General features: G+C 39.9%; 1 protein-coding gene and 1 long non-coding RNA gene across 2 annotated transcripts in view; one reads left to right on the forward strand and one right to left on the reverse strand.

Annotated features, from left to right (window-relative positions):
- Window positions 1-5,688: 5,688 nt before the first annotated feature.
- On the forward strand, window positions 5,689-10,636 carry LOC115381780 (uncharacterized). The gene is made up of 3 exons (XR_003930447.1): window positions 5,689-5,698; window positions 5,869-5,872; window positions 10,523-10,636. It is a non-coding gene; the product is annotated as an uncharacterized LOC115381780 (long non-coding RNA).
- Window positions 10,637-10,778: 142 nt separating this feature from the next.
- The window catches only part of cachd1 (cache domain containing 1), a 94,470-nt gene continuing 85,599 nt past the window's right edge, over window positions 10,779-19,649 (reverse strand). Inside the window, exon 27 of the mRNA XM_030083377.1 lies at window positions 10,779-13,669. Coding sequence (XP_029939237.1) covers window positions 13,419-13,669 — 251 coding nt within the window. The 3' untranslated portion in view covers window positions 10,779-13,418. The remainder of the gene's footprint in view (window positions 13,670-19,649) is intronic.

A 19,649-nucleotide genomic window follows, 5' to 3' on the forward strand; every position in this document is an offset into this window, starting at 1 on the left:
GTCAGTGAGGTGAATTATTTCAATATATCTTGCATTTATATCTGCATGACAGGAAAAGCTTAATTATTTTTTCACGTTTAAGGATTAATGTCCACTTTTCTACAAATATGATGCAAGATTTGGAGTCGCTTGCGCCTGTCACTCTGATGAAAATGCACCTGAAGCTGTCTACAGGACATTAGTCTGAATAAACAAACTGACTGAGTTGTTTTGGGTTCTTCTGGAAATGCAGGGGATTGTGTGTGATCCAGAGCACTTCTTGGCCAGCCCTCCAGTCGGCATCGCCTCGGACTCCTGGCGACCCCAGCTGTCTGATAGACGTAGTGTATGAGAGTCTATCAAGCCTACAGTCAATTATGGGTCAAATATGTCTGATATGCGCCTCAGGACTCAGTTCAGGGGCAGTTCGTGATCAGCCCGTGTGTGTGTGTGTGTGTGTGTGTGTGTGTGTGTGTGTGTGTGTGTGTGTGTGTGTGTGTGTGTGTGTGTGTGTGTGTGTGTGTGTGTGTGTGAATTAGATTGCCTCTGATTTTAGATAATAATCAACCCTGAGTGCATATATAAAACACCACATGTTGAATTTGCCAAATGTTTTGCCTCCTTTAAACTGCTTATAGTTTATTTTGAGCAGAACCGCTTGTAAACGCACGCACAAAATTGTACATACAAAGAGAAATCCAAATGCTCGCTCTTGTTCTGCAGCCCAATTAAAGCATTTCTTCTTTTGGTCAAAGTGAGTGAGAGAGCGAGAGAAAGAAATGCAATCACTGGAGAATATCTCTAAACCGACGGAGCTTTCCTGTTCCCCGTGTGCATAATGTGACCATGAATGGCTGTGTGCCTTCCCTCCTTCCTACCCAAGTCATCCAGTGAATGCCAACCTAGCAGCCAACCAAGCCTGCCTGCCTGCTTGCCCACCGTGGGTGGAAAGCTGCTCCTGGCAAACACAAGGGGAGCAGAGCTCCCTGCAGAGTTCTCACAATGCCTGTGTAGCTTCCGCAGGCAGCATGAGTCGCTGACAGACACACATGCACTATACTCACACTCGTAGGACACGCTCACACTCGTGTAGACACACAAACATGTCAACAAGCACACATCAACTCACTTAGGAAATATTTAGAGCTCTATTATGCCAGGGCCTGCAAGAGACGGTGAAATCAACCTCCATGTTCTCTCTGCCGCCATCTGTGTGGAGCGCTTCTTGGCAGATTGAAGTCCAGACAATCACAGTTGTCAGTGGGTGAAAACGATCTCACTCTGCCAAGTGGCTGAACCAGTGTAAGTGAAACGCGGCGACTGTAGTATGCAGAGCGCTTGTTGTATGAATGCTTCAATCAAGCTCAACACTCAGTCCACACTCCAGAGTGGAAAGGCCACAGAAAAGGGCAGTTTAGGCAATTTTAAAGGAATCAGTACAGGACAAACACTGTTTTTCCAGTTTACAACTCATACCTCAGATATTCTACCTGTGAAAGTCCCAAGTTATAATGAGCTTCCCTACAAATTCAGATGAAAAATACTACAGGCGATTCTTTTATTGTACAATTATGGCTTATGGAATTAATTTCGTATAGGCAGTATATCTCAAAAGTGATGACTAAATTGTTAACATCGGAAAGAAAATATACTTTCTATATTCATTTTTTATTATTTCGGGGGTTTTGTGTTGCTCGAGTTCATCGAGTGACCTAGGCTGTTGTCCGTCATCACAGAGCAAACAGAACCGAACACATAAACGCGTACACTCACAGGCACACCTTCTAGCAATTTCGAGTAAAATTATTTTGTTTTGGGACTGTGGGAGGAAACTGGGGTTCCTGGGCAAAAAAATCAAAGCAAACACAGGAAAAACATTCACACTACCAAACATATTTTGATAATGCAGAGGTGTTGTTTTCTTTGGGTTTTGTGCAAAATGCTTTGACAACCTTGTTTTTTGGGTTAAATGTACCAGCAATGCAATTGTAGAACTGAAATACTAGAAGAAAAAAAAAAAAAAAAAACGTTAGTTGATGTTTCTTGGGACAGCTTGGGCTCATGATACTTCAGTTGGCACTTTGGGCACTTTACCACCAGCAGGCATTTCTCATTGAATAAATTATACATGGAAAGTTTCACCTCCCTGGAAATCAAACAGTAATAAATGGTCCTAAGCACCCTTCCTGTGTGCGATGTCAAACGCATAATGCAATTAGCAGAAATAAAGAGATTTTTAAATGTGTGAAACCCTGAAAGGAAGTCAGGTTTTGATCTAAGTACAGCTCATACAATGGTCTTTGCCTGCAGACAGATTGGTGGACATGAATCATTGAACAGTGGTTCTCTGAAAAGACAGTGAGGACTTGCTTGTCACTTGCACAGGCTGATTTTGGAGACGCATGAATCACTCCACTAAGTGCTAAACAACGTTTCCATGAGAGAACAATTAATTTGTTCTCTCAGTCTCTCTGGCACACATGCATACTGGCACCGCGTTACACTTTGGAGACACACACCAACACACACATGCATTAACTCATGTCATCCTGCAGCCGCACTGCAAAAACTCCTGCATCTTTCAAAGCACTTTACCTATGCACAAGTCCACCCCGATAATGTTGGGCCATGCTTGACAAACCAATGGGGGGATTGCTATTTGCTCTCTATGTAAAACACAAGAGCCCTGCTGGTGCTCCAATGTGTCAGCCAGTGATTCACAGCCTTTTGGAGTGGGTGGCAAGAGAGAGGAGGAGAAGAAAGTGGAAAAACGTTCGCCGCTGCTCACTGGAACCGAGAGTGTGAGGGCGTGGGTGGGCAGAGTGGCTGAACAGGCAAAGCAGGCACCTGGGATGAGCTCAGTAGGCGTGAGGATGGGAGGGGATGGGAGGACGAGGTATCAGGAGGGAGGGTTAACCATAAATGGTGAAGTGGTTCATTTTGTGTGGGAGTTAATGGCGAGCATTTACACATGTGCGTTTATCATATGATTGTACAGAGTGATTACAGACATCTATTTATGAAATCCTGTCAGGGAATGATGGGCTGACATAAAAAATAATTTTTTAAAAAAATCTATAAAAAAAAAAAAAAAAAAAAAGGTTCATATGCTCTCTTTTTAGTGCAACATTCTCAGAAATGGTGACAGATCATGAGTGTGGTGGCAAAGCCACCCTTTTCTCACCAAAGCTGAAGGAATATGTGACCCACTAAAAACAGCTGATCTGACCAAGCAAGGACTGCCAGCACAGGTGGTCCCTGTTCACTCCATGTCCTAATTACAGCGGTCATAAGCAATAAGTCTAGAAAGCTGTTCTAATGTGACGGGCAAGTCGGTCAGTGATTTAAAGTTTCATTTATTTAACCAAAGACTTCCTTTATTCTAAATCAAGACACAGATAGATGCATGATGTTTTGTTTTTATCTTTCAGAAGGCTTTGACCACATTTTCCTATGAGTTTAATGAGCAGCTACTGATTACTGTGATCACATCTAATTGTCAAAGTGTGGTGCACAAATTTTCTACATTTTTAGCAAAAAAAAAAAAAAAAAAAAAAAAAAAAAAAACCTGATGCAATGGGAAAAGTTGCATTTAAAGTGATTTCAAGGTTCTTTAAATTGCTTGCTTGCAAGCAAGGCATGAGATGATGGCACTGCTTAGATACGTTGGGGAAACTGGGATTCTTGACTGCACAAAATATGCTGCTAGTGCATGTCTGCTGTACTAGTTGGCAGAGCGGAGACTGACTCAAATGACCCGAGGGTGCTTGGACACAGAGCTCAGTGCTCTAATTCACAGTGTTTCCCTGGCAGGGAGCAGCAGACAGCTCGAGCAAAAGTAGGAGCGCCAAGGAGATACTCTGACAGCGAAACGGAGACAAAGATGGGCCCATGTAAAGGAGATATGAATGAATGCAGACAAACTGTTAAAGTTTATGGGACATAGCGATAGGCGGACAGGCTGGGATGTGGAGAGAGCGCTCCTTCATCTCTCACCAGTGTTGAACTGCTTCCCTGCTGGTGTTCAGCTGAGATCCCAGCATGCCGCTCTTCATTTTCACCTCAAGGTGAAACAATTTTTCTCACTGCTCTCCATGAACTTCTCTTAAAATAGACAAAGATAATGTACTTGTTCATAAACCACTTACAGTTATCTATGCTGCTGTTCATTTTAATAAAATATGAGCTGCGAGAAGTCTAGTTTTAATGAAATTGAGCGAAAAAGAAGGAAAAAAAAGCTATGAAAGCTTGCAAAAGCTCGCTTTGCAATCCTTTATTAATTATACCTTTTTCAAAAGGGAAAAAAAGCACAGATGTCTTCATTAAAGTCAGAATTACTGGTTCATTCACAAATTAATTTGTAAATAATTATGCCCTGTTCTGTATCAGAAACTTTAACTATTTTCTTGATGCTGGGTTCAAAGTGGACTACAGCATGTTATGAACAGTTTTTTTTAAAACAAGTTGAAGTTAATTCTTCATATGAAAATGTGCAGCACCATGGTTATGCACTCTTATATTCATTACTCTGTAAACAAATAATGATTTTGCCAGCATCTTACAAATATGACTGTGTTATATAATTTTTATAGAGTGAACATAAGAGATGTAAATCCACTCATTAATTCATTTATTCCTTTAGCTTCATTCGAATTACAGGGGTTTTGATATAATAACTATATCCTGGACAGGTGACCAGCCCATTGTGTGGCGAACACACAGATGACAGCTTCACACCTGTGAAGTGAGAATCACCAGCAGACGAAGCCAGAAAAAGGAGAAACTCCCTGCAGGCTCAGTGGGAATATGCAAACTCTTAACCAAGTGGCTCTATTCCAAAAAGGCGTTCAATTGAACGTGCAAACTACTGCCTCGCCATGCTAAACAGAAGAACAAAACAACAAAACACTTGTTTAGTGTAAATGTGCCACATGCTCCAGATATAACTATCAGTCTTTGATGTAAAGAACAAAAAAAAAATACTATTACTAATGACATATTTCTGTTGGGTTGCATCCCGTTTTTCATATGGGGTAATCATAACCTCAAATGAGAGGCAGAATTTCTCGGACGCCCATCCTTCACGGCGCATTTTGACCTTTAAGCATGACACACTCTAGTTGGTGGGCTGGCAGCGGTGGTCAAATCACAGCCCATCTGTTCTTTACTTCCACCTTCTCTCCTCTCACCTCCTCCACATCCGACAGGAGACTCAGACTGCCTCTTCCCCCTGATAAGCAAGTCCTGTGTATCTCTCTTTCCCTTAATTTATCCTGAAAGACTTCCTCACTGTTTGTCAACCACACACTGGTTTACGTCTACATTTTAGTGTGCTTGTTATTTCTGTAAAGTTTACTATTAATATCAATAATACAGTTGTAGTTATTGATGTATGAACTTCCTCTGACCAAAAACCAAAGCAGGTTTCTGTTATCTTGTGTCAGATAGTTGCCTCTCCATCTGTGGTCTTTTTTTCCTCTATTTCCCCTGGAAACACCATATGCACAGAAAGACCTCATAAATAACTGATAAATGTTCTTCCTGACAGTCCCGCTATTCTTCCTCTCCCCAAAAATGGCTTGACCTAGGACCATCAGCTTGTAACATATGGAAAAAAGAACAAGAAAAAAAACCCCACTCATCTTGAACTAAGAAGGGCAGATTGTAGTTGGAAGACGCCACTCTGAAGTTTCCCATTTTATCACCAAAGAGAAATATGGTTCTCATGCTTACCTCGGGTAAGTAATGCATTTAGATGAAGTCTGCAGTGTTTATACCAGCACCATTATACCAGCAAAGTGACTCTTCTGTTATTTAAACTCCCTTTGTATGCATTTCTTCTTAGCGTTCACACAGAGTGCTGCTGTGACACATTAGTGGAGCCGTCAGCTTTGTCTGCATTGATCTAATGACTGATTCGCTAAAATGTTTAGACGACGGAAGACGCTCTGTAGAAATCCTTAAAAAAAAAGATTTAACAACTAATTGTGAGAAGAAGCTGCAACAAAACAGCTGAGATCAACTACAAACACTCCAGCAGCAGCCGAGAGATCTTATATGCCGATGTTTGTTTGAGGTCAGTAAATCCTCACGGGTACTAAAGACAGCCTAAAATTAATGTTACTCTTGGGCGTCTTTCATGTTGCTGTCAGGAGCCTATAATTAGATCACGACTGTTGGAGAGCTTCACCTGTTGTAAACAGAAGTTCAGTGAAATAATAACAGAGCAATTCTTCACAGGTCAAAGAACAGCTTCATATAATCATGTAAAGCTGCTGCTCACTGTTGGCTGCACGGCGGTTCGAGAAAGTCAGGAGCTCCGCCGCTCTCAAACAGTTATTGTCAACAGCGGAAGTAACTGACAACATCAAAAATGACAAAAATGGCAGAGAAAGTTGATCAGGGCTGTGTCAAACTTACTCAACACATGCCCATCATACATATGTCAGTAAATAAAGAGTCAAACAAAACAGAGGGACAAACGGAAAACAGAATTGTAATACAATCAGATTGAATGTTCTGATTCTCTCGGGCTTGGCAGAAAGTATTTTAGATGGGTGTGAATGTTATATATATTATGTGGATAGGGAAAATGTGGAGGATTTTTCTCAAAAGGACATTCCACATTCCAGCACTTCATCAAAAAGTCCCACATTTCAAAGCAGACAAACAACACATTCATAGCAACTTTCGAAGACCTTAGCTCTGAGCTGCATTCTTTTAATGGTTGCTCTGCATTCGCATCCTCACCTATGGTCCTGAACACTGGGTCATAACTGAAAGACTGAGGTCACGGAAGCAGCTGAAATTATTATTTTCCTGCAGGGTGGTGGGTGTGACTCAGTGAGGGAGAGACTTAAATCTGAGCTGCGACTGTTCCGCATTGAGAAGAATCAGTTGATGCTGGTCAGCTCCTTTTTTAAGGTGTTTGGGACCATTGAGGGCAACGCAGAATACACAGGAGTGACTGTATCTTATGGCTGACTTTGGAAATACTTTGGGTCTCCTAAAGATTTGATGGTTACTTTACTTTTCATATCGCCTCTGTGACCCCATGTGGACTGAGCTCAGGCAGACGGAGGGACGACATAAAAGAGCTCTGACGTGAATGCACGAAAGTCAGAAAAACAACCCTGATCTGCGCTTGGATATTTCTGAAATGATTCTTATGTGTTTGCTGGTGCCTGTCAAAAAGATTTCTCAGTCAGGTTAGTGATGCGCAGCAGATTTCTACTGATCAATTGAAATTCTACAATGTGGTTGGAGTCATCAAAACATCTACAGCCAGGTTAAGCAATGTCTCCCCAACTGCGCAGTCTGAAAAGTATAAAAAAATTAAAAGTGCTGCTGAAATTCCACATAGCATGAAAATCACAACCATGCAAAAAAAAAAAAAAAAAAGGGCCAAAAAGGCTCTGAAGAGCAGCTTTTTGGAGCGCAGCTGTCCCGAACATCCCTACCAGAGAGAATAACACAAGCTGGAAATCCATCAGTCGATAATACTCCGCTGTCAGTGAGTGAACACTGGGCCAGGTAGTTCTGAGAAAACAAGCACACAGGACAAAATCCCCTGTAGAATCTGTAATCTTTCTGTTTTTCGCACCACACAGGGTGGTTTTTGAGTGAACTGCTTCATGACACCCTGCTTAGAGAACACAGTGACTCTACTGACAACAGAAAAAATCATTTGTGAAAATATCAATGACAAGTTTTCTCTTGTTCTCAGGTGTTTACTTTTATGTTTTTTTCTTCCATGAAGCCAAACTGACTTCTTGTAATAAACTAAAACTAAAACAAAACCTTTGAACTTGCTTAAAAAAACAAACAAACCAAAAAACACTGCTGTAATATCAATATGAATATACTTACCAACACATTTACTATCACAGATAAGATTTTTGAAAGTACACAATAGAACTTAGTCAATATATTAGATATTAAAAAATATGACATTTTATCTTTCAACGAAACCTTTAAACTGATCTGACTTCAAGCTTGACAGCAGCAGCGCATCATAAAATGTTTAGATGAGCAGTAAAATGGAGGAAAATCAAAAGTACAAAACAGATAAGTAAGAAAAGCAGAGGACCTCGAAGGTGCGGTGCTTCATAGCAAAAACGTTTTTTTCCATGTGAACTGGCTCAGACCACAGACCTTGACAACCTGAGCATGAATTGCACATGATATTATCAGGATTTGGAGTAGTAAGTCATATTTCTAAGCGCAATAGACAAAGCCAAATGTCATTCATGGACCACGGCCAGTGTCATTTCCTGAACAATGCTGCATTAGGAACAGGAATGGGATCCTGCATTGGAAATCACTGTATAAAGTCTGGCACAGTGATGGAGGTAACTGTGAGCACAGGTCACTGATAAAGATGCGTCATGTAAAGAAGAAATCATATGTGGAAATGATCTGTAAATACTGCAGTCTTCTTTGGATCAAGAGTCATTTTCAATAGTAGCTACTTAGCAAAAAATAGAACCGACCAAAACAGTTTTGTAGCCAGATGAATCAAAAGTAAGATTTTTTTTATTAGTTTTCATTTTAAATCATGGAATGCTGTGTAATTAAAAAAAAACTAAAACTAAAAAAAACTAAAAAAAAAAACTAAAAAAGAGAACATCAAATATTTCATCAGGGTATTGTTGCACTGTTTGCATGAGGTTGTATTAGTGTCCATGGGATGAACAACTGGAAAAGACAATCAATGCTGAATAAAAAAGACCAGTGTTTTAGGTAACATGTTTCAGGGATGGAGATTGTATTTGAAATGATGCCAAAACACCTACTGCATGGCTTCACAGTCAAAGAGTTCAGCAGCTGAACTAGCCTGCCTACAGTTCACAGCTTTCACCAATAGCAAACATTTGGCACATTACGAAAAAGAAAATGTGGTGACGCAGACCTGGAACTGTTGAACAGCAAGAGTCCTGCATAAGTCCTGGCTTTATGTTGATGTCTCTCTGCAATCAAATATAAAAACAGTGGCAGTAGTAGAACACCTCTTTGTTTCAACTGAAACATATATTTCTAACATGAATAAAATATGGGTTTATGAAACATGAAAAGCTTTGCATCCTGGTTTTGTGGCTTTATCTCAACCTTAGCAACATTTGACGTGTGAGTGGAACACATTTTAATGAATGCATAATTTTACTCCCCTCAACACCAGCAGGAGCAATTCTAAACATTGTGTTTTATATGGAATGAGCTTCAACCTGCCCCGACCGTGGCTCACCTCACTCCTCTGAGGCTTCATTCTAACAGGGTTTGTCTGCCCTCGATGGCGTTGCATGCAGAGTGCGTTTACTTCATTATGCATATTTCATGGTTTTTTCCTTCTCTTTCTTGAAAGAGTCGTCGACATCAATAGGCATATTTACGTTAAAGGATAAAGTTAAAACACAGTACACCCCTCATTTCACGTTTTGAAGTGTTTTGAAATGCATGTGTAATATTATGTGGAATGATTTCCTTCAACGGCTGTTTGTCCTGACCAGTCACTCTCAGTGAATCCGATACTGGACTGAAAATGTCTGTCTCTCATTTGTATCAATGCTGGCACTGTGATTACATTGTGAATGGTTTCTGAATGACTTAACTGAGTTTTGTGGGTGGGGTTTTCTTTTCTGAGTATTTGTGCATGTGCATTAAATATATGTCATTGTAGCAAACAGCGGTGGTCAGTTTTCTGAGTGTATGTTTCCAATTAGCCCACAAAAAAAAAAAAAAAAAAGAATGGGGGGAAAAAAAACCAGACAGTTACAAAGTGTAAAATGGACTTTATCACATTCACATTGCAATAAATCTCAATTTGTTAACTTTATATGATACATGAGGGCAGGGAGTGACATACATACATTCCTTCAGTAAATTTACTGCAATTCAGAGTGTTCTTTATACACACATAGATACTTGTTTACGACAGCTGGTAAATACCGTTTCAACACTCCCCAGGAAAGTAAAAGGCTTTAATGTTGTACCCAGTTTGGGGAAATGATGAAGAAAAATATGCCCAAGCATGCACACATTCCCACACACCCCCTCAAGACTGCATTTGACCTAAAGTTTGCTCTGAGATGCTACAATCCTACTTAAATGTGAAAGGGGATCAATAACGTGTACCAATGTACAAGAAATATATCAACTTTGATTGAACGAACTTGGTTTCATCTGGTCACACTTCATACTTAACATAGCGATGGTTAACACCTATTAATAAAACATTTAACCCTCCATTTGAGAAAGGGACTGAGGATGTGTAAAAATCTAAAAGTGTCACTTTTTTTTTCCTCCATCCGAGTTGTCAAATTATTTAGCACTTGTGCAGATGAAGGTTTAATGAGCTCACACTGAATGTGCAAATGTAAATATTCCTCTAACAAGTCAAGCACACTACACTGACTGCAGATGAATATGATTTATGAAATTAAATAGCAATCGAAGCAAACCCTAGTCTACTGCATGGCGGCAGTCCGAGTCAATGCTCAGTAAATATGTTATTTTGCAAAACTAAATGAGCTTGTGGAGAGATAAGCTTTATTATTCTGAACGCACACACAATAAACTTTAAAAATCTCTCTCAAACATAAAAATGTGGACTAATTTTTCCAAGTACTGATTTACATCCAATATGGACCTAAAAGAAAAAGGAAAACAACAAAAAAACAAAAACAAACAAAAAAAAACGACTACAAAAACATCCAAGGCATCAAAAGATATAGCGAGACACCATGAATACCCACCCAGACATTTGAGAACTGGTGAAGCTTACATCAGTCTTTATCGACATAAAAAATGGAGTGTACGGGACAATAATATTCATTTGTGATTTTGTATTTACACTTCATAATGAATCTCTGAAGGACGATAAACATTTGGGCATCCTGGGAAAGAAAATACTAATCTAAACAAGGCTGTCACACTGACACGTTTCAAGCAGCTGAACAATCAAACTCACAAAGCACAGATTGGGTCAAGTGACTCTTCATCAGGATCAAAAATAAGAGTTTTCTCAATCATAATAATTTCACCTACAATTCTATAATACTATTTTGAAAAATAATGTATTCAATGAAAATGCTCCAAGTGGATAATCATTCTTTTGTCACACACTTTCTCATTCACACACATACGCACACTTAGTAAATACATTTTGAGTGGTTAACCACAGAGGAGCCGGCAGATGGGTGTAACCTCTGTACAACAACAGCAGCATCTTTTCCTCTTTCACTCTCTCAGACGAGAAAGAAGACTCCATCTTGGGCAGCACTGGAAATGCATTATGTTTTGTACAAAAATCCAACTCACAACCTGAACACACACTCATACAAACTCTCAGCTTGGCCTCTGAGGCAAAAAGGTTGTGGCAAAATAGTGTGAAACAAATGACATTCTATATATATATGTTTTTTTTTCTGCACTGGCAGACGAGAGGACAGCACTCGCTGTCTGGGAGTCTCTCTGCTACACCTCTGTGAGGGTCCCCAATTATATTCACACAGCAAATCCCCTGAGCTCGGACTAAAGCTGGGTATGCTTTGCTGGTGTTGAAGTCTGCCATTCCTCCTCATTCCCCAGGAGGAGGAGGAGGAGGAGGAGGAGGTGGTGGTGGTGGTGGGTGGAGGGGCGGCAAGTGCAGAACTTCTGCCTACTCATACGTAGAGACTCGCTGAGAACGACTTATTTTAATACCTGTATGATGCAACAAGTTTTTCATCGCGTGAGCAACGCAGACCTTTGAAAAACTGACAGAAAAAATGTGTTTGATGCCAAAGAGCATGCCCTCGACACTCTTCTGACATACTGTGTGATTAAGGCTCGTCGTTCTTGATTGTTTCCAACAGATATTCATTATAAATATCCGGATGAAGGTCCCTGCTCATTCAAAAATGCTTTTTCAGAGAAGATGCTCCTCACCAGATTATACACTTGATGGACACTTTGATGGGTACAATTGTGCAATTATGTTGTAATCCAACTGAAGAAGACATCCTTAAAAGGCAACATATGTTGTAGACATTGACTGAAGAGTGTAGAATCAACTACAACTCTTAGTAAAGTTGTAGATGAAGTTGGACTATATTGCAACATGCTGACCGCTGTTTGACTGGGAAAAACAAAAAACAAAAAACAAAAAAAAAAAAAAAAAAAAAAATACAGATGTCACCATAGCAGGACTGTTAGGTTAGACAGATGTACCTCGTGAACTGACCACAAAGTGTATACAGTAGTAGATTGAATTCCCAGGAGGAGGTAAAAACTGTGGCTATGCTTCTGGTGAGTATAAAAGCAATTCTTTGAAAGAAAATGTAAATGAGCTGCTGATTATGCACCAGAGCTCCTCAGTCTGATGAAAAATTCACATAGTTTGTTGTTTTACCGATGCACATAAAATTCAGAATAGACAACAATTCACAGATGTGTTACGAACATAAAAACTGGAAATAATGAGCTCTAAATGTGATGCATCGGTTGCAGAAATTGGGCAGAATGTATCACGATTACCGTCTCATTTGTGTGTGCCGCAGCTGCATCTTGGAAATCTACCTGTTTAATAAATAGTAGAAAAAATATTTTTTTTTCCCTCTTTGAAGCATTTCTTCTCATAGTCCTGTGACTCAATTAAGCTTTCATCAACTTTGAAGTTCACAGAAAAATCCATGGAAAAAGTCCAGATGTGCTGCCACACCACATTGTGTAAATCCAGCAGTCGCCGCTTTGAGTGAAGGCAGTGAGGCAGAGAGGAAACGAACACCAAAACATCAATCTGCAGAATGGACAATGAAGTTGAAGCTGTAACGACTCGCTTTAGATCCAGCTCTCTATTGACAATGCCGTTTATAAAGTCTTTCAGATTTCACAAATGCAAAGAGGTCTCTGCTTCCCTCCTGCTCCTTGTTGCTGGTGAAAAGCTTATGCGGACCTCAGCAGGCAGCCAGGTCGTACAGGGGCCGAATCAGGCTCCAGTTTTTATGCAATATCCACAGAAAAACTATGAAGAGGGAAGGCTCCATCAAGGCTTTTAGCTTCCAGTTGTGGTCTGTCCTCAGTAAAGGCCACGGAATGAGCCTCAAACTGTGTTTTGTTTGCTCCTGGAGGTCATTGCATGCTCTCGCCTTTGAGTCCTGAATGCAAAGTTCCTTCAGCATATTGAGTGTGCATTAGCTCGGGCCCGGCAACTTTCAAAGCGTGGAAACGGTGTGTGCACCTGCCAGAGTTTAACCTGAGCATGCTGAAAAGGGGCTGAGATGGAGATGTTGGCACAAAACGCATTCATTCAGGGCAGAAATCCCAGAGGCGACGTGTGTCCGACCATTAGAACAGTAACCACTGTGTGTCGTCTCACCCAGCACACAAGTTTTAAAAAAAGTTTTTACTTAAAAAAAGAAAGAAGAAAAAAGAAACAGCTCCTGTGAAGGTCTCTCCCAGGATCAGCACTCGGCGTCCACGCTGTGCACCGTCACTGCGGCCTGCATGTGATGCGTGTGCGTGTGCAGCGGGTGGTGGTGTGTGTGCGTGTGTCGGTAGGGGTGAAACTTGTGGCTGAGCAGCGCGGCCGTCTGAGGCGGCGTGTCCAGGTCCATGTCGTCGTCGTGGTTACCAACGTCAACCCCGGCTGAGAGCGGGTCGTTGTTTCCCGGTGGATTCTCGCTGTCCTCCTGCGGACTCATGGTGCTGTAGCCTGGACACAAGAGAAGCAGAGAAATTACTTATGTTAAAGAAAACCTCAACGCAACTTAATATTGTTTGGCTAACTGACATTATCCTGTTCAATCTAAAATTAATAATTTAATCGTACTTTTTTTAAAAAGAAAAAAAAAAACCCTGGACACAAACAGACACTCACTAAACAAACAGCATTTCTCTAATAAACTTATTAAAAATCACATTCTTCTGATATGTGGTCAAAGTTTAGACGTAACTCTACAAAATAAATTCTCCAGTTTGCTCTCTGTTGTGTTAGACGACATCCTCAAACATTTCTATTCTCCCGTGACAAATATTGCCTCCAAACAGCCCTCGACTCATATCCTATTCTTATGTCTTTACTATTCTTATAGTCTTACTTAAAATGCACTCAAGTCCTGTTATTGTCCTTGGGCATTCAATGAGCTCAGAATCATAACTTCTCGCAAAGACACACTGAATGTAAGCTACCAACTAGATTTAAAAAAACTAAGGGAGAAAGATTTTGGGGCTAAAATGTAGTTTTCAAAAATATTAAGTTGTCAAAACATACTAGAGTGAAGTGAGGAAAGAATTCACATTAGAATTTTTTAAGAGTCACCGACGGTCAGAATTGTCTGTTTTAATTGAAAAGCCTGACATTAGGGTTACAGGAAACACGAAAAACCTCTGCTTGAGCAATCCTTAGTAAATTCTGCTATATAATAAAACAAAGCAAACTCAAAGGGAGCATTTCACAGTGACTCTACATGTGGACCGTTTTGATGTAAGCGCAGTGTATTGAACGCACAAAGATGCCTTCAAGTCATAGACATTCAGCACGGAAACATTCAAGTGAATTCATGGCAGCTCAGTGTTTCTGAGAGCAGCACAAGCTATTTGATAACACTGACAACTAAATATGTCCTTAAGGCATTTCCATTTGTCACGTCTTCTCTTTAAAAAAAAAGGAAAAGAAAAAGGATGCATGCATATTTATGGTCTTTCCCCTACACGTCTTGCACATACGTTTAGCTGGAGGAGAGAGAGACCAGCCAATGAGGCTGCTGGTATAACTGGAGCAGTGGGAAGGCAGTGCTAATGTCATGTAGAAAAAAGATTACTATTGTGCAACAAATCGGAATTACCATGTCTGCTCTTCACAATAAATGATACTGGATCTTGTGTTCAAATGCGACATGTGCTTTATTTGTTTTCATACCGACTGAAAGTTTTCAGCAGCTAATTTCTATTATAACTTTATGGGATTACTCAATTTGCTTAATTTCTAGCATGTAAACCCCTTTACATACACACCGAGTTTCACCACCTTTGAGCTCATAAAATACATTGGAAAAATGCAGTGTGATAATAAAACTTTTACGATTCCTTTGGAAACAAAGCCATTTCCCTTAATTTTTTTTTTGTTTTTATTGCCGTTCTGCTGAGCTTTGGAAATGACACCAGCAATGCACTGCACAGCGGAACATCAATCTGTTATTACTGTTGGAGCGAATAACCCTGTAGGCCTGAGTGTCTGCATGATTATATTTATAGAAAAATCACTGTCATTTTGGATGATGAAACGCTGATGCCTTCAGAGATACTGAACCAAGTGCAACACGTCTGCGCTTCTGTGGCTTCGGGTGCAAGGACGGAAGAATTTGCACGATTGTGTATTTGTTTCCATTTTAAATTTATGTCCAGACTTTTTGATTCCAAAGACAGTCAAACATATAAAGCAGTCGAGTTCAATTTTGAGCCTCGAGCTGCTATGCAAATCTGACATTGCTCCGTTTCAACACATTCAAATGTAATGAGCCGCCTGTTTCTGCAGAAGTAACACGTTCACTGGATTCAAATCGGACACACCTCTTTTCTAGAGATTCAAGAAAACATATTTATTTAAATATATTTTTTAATGCGAAACTCAATAACTGAGCCACAATGTTGAGTCTCTTGTGAAGCTGCATGAAAGCACCCTTTGCACTTGATGGTAATGTATGTAGGTACTTGAGAATGAATGCTAACATCAGCAAGTAACACAGTTGCACAAAAATGCTAAGACGGGAATCTGCTGAAGAGGATAGCTTTAGCTTATGATCTTGTGGAGAAGCTATCACAAATAGAGTATGCCATGTTTATTAATCATCACTGAATGCAAGGCATAACCATAACTACTGAGATTGCTGTTTGTTTCCCACAAATTCAGTAAAAAAAGCCGAGATAAAAATGTGACAATTGTCAAAGTTGTTGAAGTTTGGTATTCTACAGACACACACAGGTGCATGCACACAAAACTAATAAAAATCATTCATTCATTATTCCTTCCACCAAGTTTAGTACAATTTACAATTTTACAATTTTATTTAGCAGACGCTTTTATCCAATGCGATGTACAGCACTGGGGGCAATTCAGGGTTCAGTGTTTTACCCAAGGACACGTCGACATGCAGACAGGGGGAGACAGGGATCGAACTCACAACCTCTCAGATTGTGGGACGACCGCTCTCCCCACTGACCCACAGCCGCCCCACACACCATCATTTTCAAAAATATGGGGAAAAGAAACTTTATTTAACATGTCCTGGTCATGTGTCTAAAAAAAATCTCTCAGAAAAAAGTAGGAAAGTTCCTTGACACATTTCTTCCCTTGATCCTTCTAAAAGGAACTAAGCTTTGATACCAAGAGGAAAGCTGACCAAGAACATGAGAAACATAGAAAAGAGCAGAGAGAGTGACAACAAGCACAGTAAAGGAAAGGACGGGGGGGGGGGGGGGGGGGGGGGGGGGGGGGGGGGGGGTAAGGGGAGAGGGGGAGAGAGGGAGAGGGAGAGAGAGAGGGAGAGAGAGAGAGGAAGAGGGGGATTAAGTAAAACAGAGAAAACAGAGGGATGGAGACATCAAAGAAGTTCTCCACATGGAAGGTGCCAACCTCTGCAGAGTTTATCCCCGTTTCCCCTGAAGCTAAAGCCAGAGCTTCAGGTGAATCTGCTGCTAACCGCGTGCTGTTGACAATTTTCAGCTGCACCAGGTGAGGAAATCAAATCCCTCTAAATGTCAAGAGATGGAGAGGAGACTGGCTAAACTACCATGTGATTGCACCTGGCAGACAGACTGAATGTGCCTTATTGTGAGTTTTAAAAATGTCTTTTAACAGCTTGAAGTAAGACAAGCCAAAATCCAAGAAACAAACCCTGGCGGAGCCGTTCTGTCTGTGTAATAGTGACTGATGGAATTATCCACAATTAAAGGGAAAGTTGCAGACAAATGCTACATCTCAACAATCACAAAAAGATGAGAAACACCAATCCTTTTTCAGTCATATGACTATTAAATGAACTATGACAAATTCTCTGGATAGTATACGCTTTGGAAAGCTCACTGATTGGTCAATTTGTCATTATTTGCCATTCTGTAAGACATTTTATGCACCAAATGTTTTTTCTAATCGACAAAAAACAAGAGATTTTCACAAAATGCGCAACATCTTAAACAGGCTATTAAAACATTCATATTCAGCTCTACATATTGCAAGTGCAGCTTGTTACTGACAGACGAAATGAACTTATGCACAACTTTTGGCTAAAAACAACATGACAGGATGTAAAATTAGTTTTTCTGTTGGTCTAAAGTCCTACGAAGACAGCAGGGTATATTAAGCTCAGGTACACGTCTCCTGTAGAGAAACCGCGCAATGCCTTGCAGAAATATTCAAGGCATGCCCTGAAAAGAGGATATTTTATTCCAAGAATTTAATATATTTTTCATATATTCAGTTTTTCTCCAGTTTCTAGTATTCTGCTTACTTTAGTTGACCCTGTCAAAACATTTTGGAGATGTGTTGTAGCCTCCAAATTCAAAATGAACAAATGTTTTTTAACAAAAATGGAAAAATGCCTTATTTTCTGTTTTTGATATGTTGCCTTTTTTCCTAATATAAAGCATTAATTAATAACAACAAACAAATTGCTGCATCTTGTTTTGAGATTTTGAGGGTTCATTTAGCAAACATTTTGGGACAATATGGCTTTACATGCACAGTTCTTAAAGCCAGAATACACACAAATAGTGTCTTTCTGAAACATGGCTTCAGGTCTTTTAAGTCCAAAATTAATTTCCTTCTTTCAGGAAGACAATGATTACACAGTGGACTTTGTGGCTGCAGAAAAAAGAAAAAAGAAAACCCAACAACAACAACTGCAAAACACCAATCTACCAAACTATATACAGAAGCCCTGAAATAGTAGAGTCCATTGATCACATTTGGACAGTATGTGCCAATACGAGTATAATATTCACAATTTTTCACAGCCCGAATGAGTGATAATGAGCAATATTTGCATCACACGGTTTTGGCGATCTGTCTATAGTGTGTATTCTAATAATAATACCTTTCAGTTGTACAAATGAGGAGTGGGATGGGGCGGACGAACTTTGACCAAGTGGAAAGCAGGAACTGCTGCGAAGCATGAACTCAATAATGAATTTGTTTTAAACCCTGATGGAACAACACCCCCTCTTTCCATTATTTCAAGCTGATCTCGCTTCCAAACCCGGTCCTCTTGTCCTTGTTTTGCTCCTCTTTCATCATTTTTGCATCTCTCCATCTCCCCACTTGTCCTCTATTTTCAGTTTTACAGAATCTCCTGTTACACAACATGAGCGAGTCTTTCCTGTTCATTTATCTGTACTGTTTATCAAGTCCTTTGGAATCACTGTGCAATTCTCTCTCTTCAATTATTTTCTACAAAAATGAGAGCGAGAGAGTGAGAGAGAGAGAGAGAGAGAGAGAGAGAGAGAGAGAGAGAGAGAGAGAGAGAGAGAGAGAGAGATGTCCTTCATGAACAAAATTCTCTGACATTTCTTTTACAAAACACCCTTTGAAAAAATTGAAGCAGGGTTAAATAATCTTTATTTGCTGTTTATTGTGAAATATGTCAATAAATTAAGGCATAGTGCAAATAAATTTAGAAAGACTGAAAATTAGCTGTTAAGAAAAAAAAATAAACTAAATGAGTCTCATTACATAAACGAGTCTTCGTCTTTGATTCATTTTATCAAGTTCTCGTCTCTTAATCATCTTTCTAGTTCTCTGTGTCATCATCATCATCATCATCACTTACACAACAAGAAAAAGGGAAACTCACAGCCAGGAAGTGGCATGATGCCGTATGTGGGCGGCAACAACTTGTGTGGGAGAAACCGTCCATCCACATTGAGTGGCAGACACACAAGTTCAACAAACGTCAATGATGAATATGCGATGAGAAAAAAACTAAAATCAGAGCTGCAATAGTGTTGGAAAAAGGTGAAGCTAAAAACACTAGAAAAAAGATGCAGTTTTAGCTCATCAGTACCATTAATTAGAATTGGAAAAGGAATCGTTTAAAATAATTTTGCTACTCTCTAGGATTTACTTTTCATATCAATGAAAAAAACAAAGCAAAACAAAGCAACAACCCTAAAAACAACAACCGTGTCTGACTTTAACCCCAGTGAATTATAACTGCATGTATATGTGCAAACAGAATGCTCAATTAAAAATAGATTGGATTCAGAGCGTCGGACAGCTTGATTAGGAATGCAACACTGCTGGCCTACCACCGATTTTTCTCATGCACTAGTTTACAAAGCAGAACTTGCTCCACCTGGGTGGACGTCAGAAAACAGTAGGAGGGGCAAAGAAGTAAAAACAACAACAACAAAAAAATCCTCTGGGGGCAACAAAATTTCATCCTCTTACACTTATTGGAAGAGGAATGTTTGTAGCTTCTATTTCATTCTGTAGTTTTGTAAAGACTGGCTCTCTGACCAGGTCTCCACTGCAAAAGAGACCCCAACTCTCGCGGTAAAATATGAGTTAGTTGGGAACCAAAAACATAAATCTAAGAGTAAACATAATTTGTGTGTCTGTATGATCCCAAACACCCAGCAAAGTTTTAAGAAAACATTCAAGATATATATAGATACTAATGGGAATAATACATTTCCTT

Source organism: Salarias fasciatus, chromosome 23 (assembly GCF_902148845.1).
Source record: "Salarias fasciatus chromosome 23, fSalaFa1.1, whole genome shotgun sequence".
Taxonomy (NCBI): Eukaryota; Metazoa; Chordata; class Actinopteri; order Blenniiformes; family Blenniidae; genus Salarias; species Salarias fasciatus.